Source organism: Felis catus, chromosome B2 (assembly GCF_018350175.1).
Source record: "Felis catus isolate Fca126 chromosome B2, F.catus_Fca126_mat1.0, whole genome shotgun sequence".
NCBI classification, from domain to species: domain Eukaryota; kingdom Metazoa; phylum Chordata; class Mammalia; order Carnivora; family Felidae; genus Felis; species Felis catus.
In genome coordinates this window covers 33,096,826-33,107,942 of record NC_058372.1, presented here as the reverse complement: position 1 = coordinate 33,107,942, position 11,117 = coordinate 33,096,826, and the positions used below count along the sequence as shown (strand labels likewise).

The 11,117-nt window shown below is 48.3% G+C and overlaps 1 protein-coding gene across 1 annotated transcript; it reads left to right on the top strand.

Annotated features, from left to right (window-relative positions):
- Positions 1-260: 260 nt before the first annotated feature.
- RPS10 (ribosomal protein S10) lies at positions 261-7,151 on the top strand. The gene is made up of 6 exons (XM_006931630.3): positions 261-415; positions 1,211-1,360; positions 1,586-1,757; positions 3,879-3,956; positions 6,248-6,303; positions 7,060-7,151. The coding sequence occupies exons 2-6, from the start codon at positions 1,211-1,213 to the stop codon at positions 7,099-7,101; spliced, it is 498 nt and encodes a 165-aa protein (XP_006931692.1). The 5' UTR covers positions 261-415; the 3' UTR covers positions 7,102-7,151.
- The last annotated feature ends 3,966 nt before the right edge of the window (positions 7,152-11,117 follow it).

Genomic DNA, 11,117 nt, shown 5'->3' with positions numbered 1-11,117 from the left:
TTACCTTTAGCTCATGGGATTCTGTATTTATTCTTATATTATTGTTATTGTTTCGCCTATATGTTCTCTACCTGCTCAAAAAACATGTATTACTTCCACAATAAGAAGTTAAATTATCGGTGGGAAATAAAGAATTAGCGTGTTTCTGAAGGGACTGCGCAAGCATAAAAGGGATCATTTTCCGACAAAACACGCAGGCTCACAAGCTCCGGCGTCGGCTCCCACGTGCGTGGAGTCCCCCAGGCGGTCGAGGTTCCGAGCTGCAAAGAGCCAACCAGTCCCTCAGGCACCGCCGAGGCCACCCCAGGCAGCCCGCGGGTCCTCGCAGGGGGCGGGGCACGTCAGCCCGGAAGAGACGCCGCGCCGCGCATGCCCCTTCCTTTCGGCCCCGGTCCCGGACGTAGTAGCTGCAGAGGTGAGTTTCTCCGTGGTGCGGGTTCCATCGGCCTCCATCCTGGCCATCCAGTTGTCGTAGTCGCCGCTCCGCCCCGCAGTCGGGGCGGAGGGGCCACTCTCCCGCTTCCCGCGCGTCTATTTCCGAGTCGTGAGAGGGGCCGCGGGCGCTCTTTGGCGGGTAGTGGGGCGCTGAAAGAAGATTGGCGTCCCGTTTGCGGAGGCTGAGGGGGGGGGGGAATGGAAGCCCTTGTGTCGCGGCGACCCTAATGGCGAGTTTGAGGACACTGTGCTCCTCTTGCCCGTTTTTGTTTCGATCCTGAATTCTTTGCTCCGGGCTCCCTCCTTGCCTGGCCTTGCAGCTCTAGTGGAAGAGTGGTAGGAGATGAGGGAGGGAAGGCCTTGGCCCTTCGGTTTGGGGGTCCTGCGTCCCTGAAAGCATGCCTCGCCGTTCCGCGCTAGGTACAGTTCCCCAAATCCCCCCCAAATGCTGCCGAGAGTACAGGGTTTGCGCCCCCCATTATGCTTCCGTGAGTGTGAGAATGAAGTCTGGCGCGAAGGGCCACCCCACATCTGTTTTGCCCAAACGTCACGGCACCTTCTTCCTCGAGCGTTTTTGGCAGGTGGAGGAGGGTAACTGGCGGGTGTCAGTTTTGAGGAGTTTGAACTTCTCTTTCCTGCATATTTTCAAGTGCGTGGTTTGAGATTTCAACCCACTGGACGATAATTTTGTGTGATCGTTTTGGGGTCATGAACTTTGTTGCTGGACCCTGGCTATTTTGCCCAGAAATGCTCTTGATGGATCACTTCCTTCTAGATGTTGATGCCCAAGAAGAACCGAATTGCCATTTATGAACTCCTTTTCAAGGAGGGAGTGATGGTGGCCAAGAAGGATGTCCACATGCCTAAACACCCTGAGCTGGCAGACAAGAATGTGCCCAATCTTCACGTCATGAAAGCCATGCAGGTAGCCTGGGGGCTGCTGGAGTGGGGTGCAGATGGAGGGATTTTCCACTAAATGTTGGAGGCAGATTCCAAGGAGAGGTCAGGACAGCCAGAGCTGCTTGCTGCCTTGAAGGGCGCTGAGGTAGATACATCCTGAAAGCTTGTCTACGTAATTTAGCTTCTTTTGCACCAAGTTTCTAGATTCGGGTCTCTAGTTGCATCTTGACAGTTGTTTTCTGTTTTACAGTCTCTCAAATCACGAGGCTACGTAAAGGAACAGTTTGCCTGGAGACATTTCTATTGGTACCTTACCAACGAGGGTATCCAGTATCTTCGTGATTACCTCCACCTGCCCCCTGAGATCGTGCCTGCCACTCTGCGTCGCAGCCGTCCTGAGACCGGCAGGCCGCGGCCCAAAGGTATGTTGCCCACATGAAGGCCTGCCCTGAAGTTGCTCTCTCTCTCTCAGAGGAAGGGTATATGTGAAACGGTGGGGAGCAAAAGGGCTCTTATAATACACCATTGGTGTCAGCTGGACCGTGGGCCAAGTCCTGGAACCTTTGTCCCCTGGCGTAGGACTCGTAATGGAACTGCAATCATGCCGGGTCTTCAGGCCATTCCAGGTGATGCCATTAAACAGAATATAGTCTGTGGCCAGGCACATGTGGTAGAGCATGGAATAACTTTTCCAGGACAGAGATTGTGCCGGTCTCCAAAAGTCCAGAACAAAGCTGTTTACCACATGTGAAAGAAACGGAGAGTTTATTTATAGAGTCTCTCGGCAATGGGAGCAAAAATAATCAAGGGGTGCCTGGGTGGCCCAGTCGGTTAAGCATCCGACTTCGACCTAGGTCACGATCTCACTGTTCAGAGTTTGAGCCCCACGTTGGGCTCTGCTTGGTTTGATTTAAAATAATCAAAACTGGGGCACCTGGGTGGCTCAGTCGGTTGAGCATCCGACTTCGGCTCGGGTCACGATCTCACGGTCCGTGAGTTCGAGCCCCGCATCGGGCTCTGGGCTGATGACTCGGAGCCTGGAGCCAGCTTCCGATTCTGTCTCCCTCCCTCTGCCCCTCCCCCGTTCATGCTCTGTCTCTGTCTGTCTCAAAAATAAATGTTAAATGTTAAAATAATCAAAACTCAAACTCCTAATCATAGTGTGAAAGGATGTGCTTGTGAGAAGGGTGGTGAATTACCTTCTGGCTGGGGATCACTGCTGGCTTTGTCAAGGTTATGGTTTTCTTTCCTTAGGTTATGGAAGAACTTGTCATAGGAATTTTGTGGGAGGAGCAGTTTGTGGGCTTGGGTAATGAGGTGCAGTGTCCTAAAACCAGATAATCACCACACTGTCCAGGTTCCCCTGGCAAGAGACTTCTTAGCACTCAGGAATCTATTTTTTGTGAACGCTCCCTAGGGGATTCTGGTGGTTACATGGCATTATGTATCAGTAGAGCAAAGGTTCTCTGCTGTATCTTGGAATCCCCGGCGGGGGGAAGAACAGTCTGTGCCCCCACAGATTCTGATTTAGTTGGCATAAATGAGACCTGGCATGCATTTTAGCCACTCACTACAGGTTCAGTCTTACTTGTACTTAAAAAAAAAAAAAAAAAATACAATTGACCTTTGGAACAATGTGGAGGTTAGAGGTGCCTCTGTATTTACTGTGCTATACTCTTAGTTTATGAAAAGAAATTGTGTCTGGGTAGATCCCTGCAGTTCAGATGTGTTTCAGATCAATTATAGTCTATATTCTAATCGTGGATTCTAGGTAAAGTTCTAGGGTGCTGGGTAGAGAGAATGAGATTAACTTCTAGTGTTTTGGAGAATGTTTTAAAAGTACCTTTTAAATCTGCCTAGGGGCATCTGGGTGGCTCAGTTAAGCATCTGACTCTTGGTTTCTACTAAGGTCATGATCTCCCAGTTGGTGAGTTCACACCCTGCATTGGGCTCTGTGCTGCTGGTGCAGAGAGCCTGCTTGGAATATTCATTCATATTCATTCTCTCTCTGTCTCTCTTTCTCACTCTCTCAAAATAAAGAAACTCTGAAGTAAGTTAATCTGCCTTAACATATATCCCACAGCCCAGGGACTAAAGGGTTCTTGGTGGCCTGTATATTTATATGCTGACTGTTGGAGGTGGGGCTTTCAGCACCTCCTTTCCCATTTGCACAGGAGATTTTCCACTTCAGAGATGGGTCAAGTTCAAAATTTTGGCTCTTCAGAGATTTGTAGAAATGGTCGGATTGCTTAATTTGCCAAGTATTTGAAAGATGTGTATCTGTGTTGAGAAGTGCAGTAGAAGAAAGCAATACTTTTGCAGATGGGTGGCATTTTAATTGTGAGTTTTCTCCATCACATTTGAGGAGCCAGTGTCAGTGATGACAAAACTCATGGCCAGTAGTTCTGTGTCAGTTCTGTCCCCTTGAACTCATCGTAACTAAGTTGCCAGTGAGAACAGGAGAGCAATTTCACTTTTCTTGGCCTGGAGGCAGCAGAGTTCCCACATTGCTCTATGTTCACAGTGTGGTTTCATTTGTCTAGGTCTGGAGGGAGAGCGGCCTGCAAGACTCACACGAGGGGAAGCTGACAGAGACACCTACAGACGAAGCGCTGTGCCCCGTGAGTAATGCATCATCTGTATCGGGGTATTGGGGTGGGATCTCTGGATTCTCAGTCACCTTGGCTGGGGCTCAGCCCTCGAAAATGCCAAGGTGACCAGGAAAGATTCTTGGTTTCAATCTTTAGGTCATCTTTAGCTGGAGTCCTTTATGTTTCTTGCCTTGTGCGGGGATTGGATAGATGGGATTAGGAGAAAAGGCCTTTTCACTGGGGACACGGAAGACTTTATTGAAGACCTTAAGTAGAGCAAAACTGAAAACTTTCCAGAAAGCAACGTGCTTTTGTTAGTTGGTGGTTGTGTTCCTGTGTCGCAAGCTCCTTGCGGGCAGGGCCCATTCAAATTGTCTTTTTCTTCTCATTGCAAAAATGGTTCAAAACCTTGTCTTTAAATAGGTGTTTGCATTGTCTTGGAATAACAGGTGTTTGTTCATTCAACCAATATATATATTTCTGTGACGTACCGGGCACTGTTGTAGGAGCTGGAGAGACAGTACCGTACGTAATAGATAAAGGGTCCTTCTCACTGAAATTGCATTTTAGTAGTAGGAGACTGGTAAGCAAAAATGAGTATATAGTCTGCCTCTGGTGTGGATGCTTCAGGGAAAAATAAAGCAGGGGGATGGTGCAGTTTTCAATAGGGTTTTCAGTCACAGAAGCGAGATTTAAGCAAACATCTGAAGGAGGTATGGGGAGTCGGCCAGTAGCTCTCTGTGGGGTGAGCATTAAGGCACCTGGTCTGGCTTGTCTAAACCACAGAAGACAGGAGAGTCAGATGAGGGTGTAGGTCTCATAGCTTTGTGGGCCACTTAAAGTGGGCCACTTATCTTTGTTGAGAAGCAGTTAATTGTAACACAAAAGCAGGGTATAAAGGAATTTTCGTCAACTTCTTCCACACATACCTGCCTCGTGTCCTGGTTCCTGATTCTTCATAAAAGAAATAGCACCTGATGTGAATTTGTTACTGGATAGTAAGAAAGAATTTCTCCAGCCCCTAGTTCAGAGAAAGTTAATGGTTGCTCTTATTAGATGTCACATCACCGGGCACCTGGGTGGCTCAGTTGGTTGAGCTTCTGACTTCCGCTCAGGTCATGATCTTGCGGTCCGTGAGTTCGAGCCCCGTGTTAGTCTCTGTGCTGACGGCTCAGAGCCTGGAGCCTGCTTCAGGTTCTGTGTTTCCCTTTCTCTCTCTCTCTCTCTCTCTCTCTCTCTGACCCTCCCCCGTTCATGCTGTGTCTCTCTCTGTCTCAAAAATAAACATTAAAAAAAATTTTTAAAAAGTCACATCACATGGGGAATTGGAGTAGTTCTCCAGAGGATGTGAGGTTGGGCCTGAGCCCCAGTTTGAGTGGGAATGAGCATTTCAGGTGAGAGCAACATGAACAAAAGTACAGCATTGGGAACATGATAGCTTGCTTGTTGAAGGGGTGGGGGAGTGAGGGGAGAAAAGCAAGATTTTATTTGTTTATTTTTTAAGCTCTATATCCGACGTGGGGCTCCGACCTACAACCCTGAGATTGAGTTGTGTGCTCTACTGATTGAGCCAGCCATGTACCCCAAATCCAGTATTATTAGAAATGTTATTTTAGGGGCACCTGGGTGGCTCAGTCAGTTAAGCGTCTGACTCTTGGTTTTGGCTCATGTAAAAGATCTCATGGTTCATGAGATTGAGACCTGCATTGGGCTCTGTGCCAACAGCATGGCACCTCCTTGAGATTCTCTCTCGCTCTCAAACTAAAATTTTAAGAAAAATAAAATGTGCTATTTTAACATGTAATCTATATAAACATTGTTTTGCACTCTCTCAAGTCTTTAAGTCTGATGTATTCTGCACACACCTCAGTTTGGACCAGTGGCTGCCACACAGGACAGGGCAGCACCGGATCTTTTCATCTTTGTTCTGTACTGTGGTCATAATGAAGTTACTTTTTCCTTCTGTGAGCCTTTATGTTCTTTATCTCTTCCTTCTTTATTGCGCTGTCTCTGTAAGCTAGGTGCTGATCTGAAGCATGTAAGTAACTCGATGGGAAGTGGGGGCCTATATGAAGGGCACATAATTCAGACTTGGTGGTCTGGGCAGCCTTCCTGGAGGAGGCAGCAGTTTGAACTGTGAGTTCTGAAGGATGACATAAGGAAAGCTGCCACAGGAGAGGGACGGGGCAGAAGTGATTCACCATTGGGTATAATGTGCACCATTGGGTGCACTTCATGGTGTACAATTGTTGAAACGGCTTCCCTTGGTCTGTAGTAGATCACCTCATCTGATGGTTCTAAAGTGATGTTTCTTGTTCCAGCTGGTGCCGACAAGAAAGCTGAGGCCGGGGCTGGGTCAGCAACTGAATTCCAGTTTGTGAGTATCCCCCTGTTTGCTCTCCGTAGATAGGCAGTCATTGTTCCGGCCTCTGCCCTGGGGGTCTGCAAGTTCTGGGGATACGGTGTAGTGTCGTGGGTCCCACCCCTTGTTGCAGTGGAGCCCCCTCCCAGAGAAATATGAACCAGGTTTTTACATTAAGATACAGCATACAAACTTCTATAAATATGTAAGTTACTGAAACCTTAAGACCCCAAATCAATACGACATATAGCATAGTGATTTCTTCATTGATGAGCATCATAATTCTAACTGCCGTAAGTAGTTTTGTGAACTAAAACTTAACAGTTAAGAACTACAAACTGGAGATTGGGCTCCAGTACCAAGATGGTGTGGAATCAGGTCCTTCATCTTCCTTTTGGTGGTGTGATATTGGGCACATTCCCTCCATGCCTGTTTCCTCATCCTTAAAATAGAGGTGATGGTCTTAGCTGTCGCGAGTACTTGTGAGATTAATTGATCTAGGTAAAGTGCTCGGGGCAGGTGCTGGCATATCACTGTTGAGGCCACAGCTGTCCCGTGCTGGGGGTGCTTCTGTGTGTGTGTGACTGGAGCACACTCTTGAATGGGTCTCCATATTCCCATTTTACAAATGTGGAAACAGGCCTAGGAGGTGGCCTTGTAGCTAGTAAAGAGCAGGGCTGGGAGTTACGGCTTGAAGTCTTGAGCCCTTACATTGGATAATGAGGCCTGTCTGGCATCCTGCTAATGCTGATGTCATGTTTTCTCTTGCAGAGAGGCGGATTTGGTCGTGGACGTGGTCAGCCACCTCAGTAAAGTTGGAGATTGTTTTGTGTTGAATAAATCTGTAGCCAGAAAAAAGTTAACCTTGTGTGTCCTGTTTGGTTTGCATTCTGTGGGCTGAACAGGAATGATATAAGGATCAGAGTGTAAATGGGGCAAGACAGTAATAGGTCTAAAGAGTTGTCTTCATCCAGGGTGGCATCACTTGTGGCTGTTAGAGCTGCAGTACGTGGCTGAGACACGGGCCGTGTGTTGCAGCACGTGCTCCCCTGTTGAGTCCCATCCAGCGTGGTTACCATACTGGGGGGTAGTTGGAAAGTTAGCATCTTCACTAGACGGGGCCATGCTGGTGCTACTCTGTGTGGCAGGAAGGTAGCTGTTTTGTTAGCCCTGGAATTAACGAATCTCAACCTTCTCGAAGCTTAGGGCTTACACAAGTCAGGAGAAAACTGCATCAAGATTGCACAAAATCCTCTGAAAGAGACTGCCAGCAATATGAAGACCCCTGGGAGTTTTTGGTCTTTACGTAATCAGAATAACCGCAGTTGGAGCTCTTGCTCTCGCAGGGCTCCTTCAAGGAGGAAACACTTGTCCAGTCTTTTAGAGCCTTTGAAAGTGGTGACCCTGCATATGACATGAGTAAATGGATAAGAGCGGCAATGTTCTCCAACAGGGCCAAGTGCCATCTTGGTACCAAGAGGGCTTTTTGGGGACCATGTCTGGCCCTGCACTGCAATATGGCCGGCTCGGTGTTGGGCAAGGGCCGTGAAGGTGCAACCTGTGAAAGGGGATGATACTGCAGACAGGTTTGCTGGGTGAGATGCCGGCTTGGCTTGCAGGTGGAACCACAACTGACGACGGTTGCAGCGAGCACACGGCACAGAGTCCCAAGTGTTTGAGGCAGCAGCTTTGGGCCAACTAGCAACTCTGGACGTGCCCACCCACCGAGGTAAGGTTTTTCAGTCAGCAGAACTGGTAACTAATAGTGGACCTTAAGGGGGTGTGGACACTTGGGAGTCGTATTTATGAGCTACTACAGGCCAAGCATTGTGTGGATTTGGACAGTAATTAGCCAAGTGAGATTTGTAACCTTGAAATCCTGAAGGGGTGTGCCTGGGTGGCTCAGTTAAGTGTCCAACTCTTGATTTTGGCTCGGGTCATGATCTCTCGGTGGGTGCTGATGGTGCAGAGCCTGCTTGGGATTCTCTCTCCAGAGAAAGGAACTTTTTAAAGAGATGTAAACATTTAAAGTTCCTAGAGTGGTTTTGTGCTGGTAGCCATCTATTTCAGTCTTGATAGGCAGTTGTAATTTGGACCACAAGGTGGCAGCCGACAGCAACTCCCAAAGTGCACTTAACATTTAGTTTTGGGAGATGAGCTTTGTATTCTGAAGCACCAATGAGTAGAAGCTTGCCTTGGCAGAAAGAGGTGGTGTTTGGGGAAGCTGTTTCAGTGCGGCCTTGGCTGCCTAGCCAAAGATTGCTTTTTATCCAATTTTTCTGCTGGCTCAAGTGATGTCAAGTGGTTTGCCCGTGTTCACACGCCTTGTGATTGTTTAACCTGGATTCCACTGTGAAATGTTAGTAGCTCCCGGCCTTTCTGTTTCCCACCCAAGCCAGCAAGCAAGCAGATGGATTTCCATTATAGCCCTGGTGATTTTCTGGCCCTTAAATGTTACTTTTTCAGCTGGGGCTCCTTGCCAACCCTCTCCCTCATGATTTCAATTAGTCCTAGGATGTGTTCTCCAAGATCACCCATGGACTCTGGGAAAACCCAAAGATTCTACAAAGTAGAGTCATAGCCCGTGGATAAAAACAAGCTGTTGGAGGCAGCTCTTTTGCTGCCGGCCAGCGCCCTCCGCCCTCCCCTGGTAGATTGGCTACTGCCGGCCAATAATCATTGATTAGCTGTTCAGGGATCGGTGTTAAGTGCTCTGGGAAACAAGCCTCAAGATTTGCCTTCAAGAACTTCACAGTCTAAGTAGGAAAACAAAACCAAAGCTAAGCCTTAAAAGTCCATATGCAGGCCACCCAGCTGGCTCTCAGGGTCTTGGGTTCAAGCCCCATGTTGGGCATTGAGCTTACTTTTTGAAAGAAGTCCCTATGCCAAATACTACATAAGAGGTAAATGTTTATGTCCAGAGCTAAGTGCAGGGCAGGACGGATGAATGTCAGCTGAAGTGACACACAGGTGGGCTTGTGGATCAGGGGAAGGGTCAGAACAGTCGGGGCATCTTGAGGATTTACTGGAAAATAAAGATGTCGGTGTCAGGTTATGAAAAACAGGCCCTATAAAAACTTGAGGGTTTTGGGGTAAAAATGGATGTTGATTATTACAGGTGCCTAGGAAGGTCATCTGGGGTGGCTGGTTATAAGGGACAGGTAGAGGGATGCCTGGGTGGCTCAGTCAGTTAAGCATCCAACTTGGGCTCATGGGTTCAAGCCCTGCCTTGGGCTCTGCTGACAGCTCAGAGTCTGGAACCTGCTTTGGATTCTGTATCTCCCTCTCTCTGCCCCTCACCCTCCCGCTTGAGGGTGCTCGCTCTTTCCCAAAAATAAAAACATTAAAAGGGGGGGGGTGCAGGGAGAGGCCTCCATGGCCACATCTATCAGTGGGTGAAAGCTTTAGAACAGTTTTGGGGTCAGTTTCCATCATGGCCTCACATCTGCCCACTAGCCCCAAAGTTCACCAGCTAAGCCCCACCGCCACTACTGCCACCAACAAAGGTTCCAAAGGATTTGTAAGGGATTTTGGAAATGTGGCTGAAGAGACATTTTCCAATTTAACACAAACTTCCTGATACACAAACCACCTCTCCCTGAAGCATAGTTCCCCTGTGGTAGTGCCAACAGCAGCTTTAAGTCTCTGTGATGCTTTTAAAGTCCTAACTAGAGGGGCGCCTGGGTGGCGCAGTCGGTTAAGTGTCTGACTTCAGCCAGGTCACGATCTCGCAGTCCGTGAGTTCGAGCCCCGCGTCGGGCTCTGGGCTGATGGCTCAGAGCCTGGAGCCTGTTTCCGATTCTGTGTCTCCCTCTCTCTCTGCCCCTCCCCCGTTCATGCTCTGTCTCTCTCTGTCCCAAAAATAAATAAAAAACGTTGAAAAAAAAATTAAAAAATAAAGTCCTAACTAGATCTACCGTATACCTATGTTAGGTGCTGGGAGACAAAGATGTTGAGAAGGATGTATCCTGAAGACATGAGGACCCGCTGGAACACTCCTTACATAGATGGATGGGCCTCCAGTAGGGCAGCATGAGTCCATCATGGCTAGGAGTTCCCCCATCCCAAGCCCCATCCAGAAGCCAAGGCCCGCTTAATGCCCAGACTCCTCCAAGGTAGCAGCCAGTAGCAGCCCCACAGTAATGAGGGGTCATGGGCTCTTGCTGCTGCTTTAATGCTGAACCCTTAGAATGGATTTATCAGCCCTGTTACTTCTTAGACCTTGGAGAAAGATGGGAGAAAGTCTTGCTGAAAGCACTAATTAGGACAATTGTATCAAAGCCCACAGGTGAGGGAGATCTTGGTTTGATCAGTCTTGGGACAAGGTTTGCCTATTTCCAAGGAGTGTGAAGCACTCTTGGCTCCCAGAGGAAGTATCAGCGACTTTGGGGAGAGATGGCTTTTTTTGATTAGGCTTTCAGGACAAGAACTTGGTCTTAGGATGCTATGGAAGGAAGCTGGTGGTCTACGGGCAAGTAGGTTACTGGGCCGGGAGTGGGAGTGGAAGTGTAACAGGTCCTCCTGCTTCAACTTTCCCTCCTTGCCTGTGCCTCAGGCTGCCAATAACTTCTCCAGAACCACTGCAGTCCCTTCCCAAGAGGTCCCCTGCCCCAGCTTTGCCCTACCAAGGTTATTTTTTGGAAACACAAATGTGAACGAGATATTCCCCAGCTTAAAATCTTTAAAAAGCTCTATGTTGCCTTCCAGAGTCTTCTAGAATCTAAACAAATGCCAAACTCCTCACATGGCCTGACAGATCCATCACAACTTCACCTGCCTACCAAATCAAGCCTCCAAATTTCAGCATCCAGCTAAACTAGCTTGCTCTC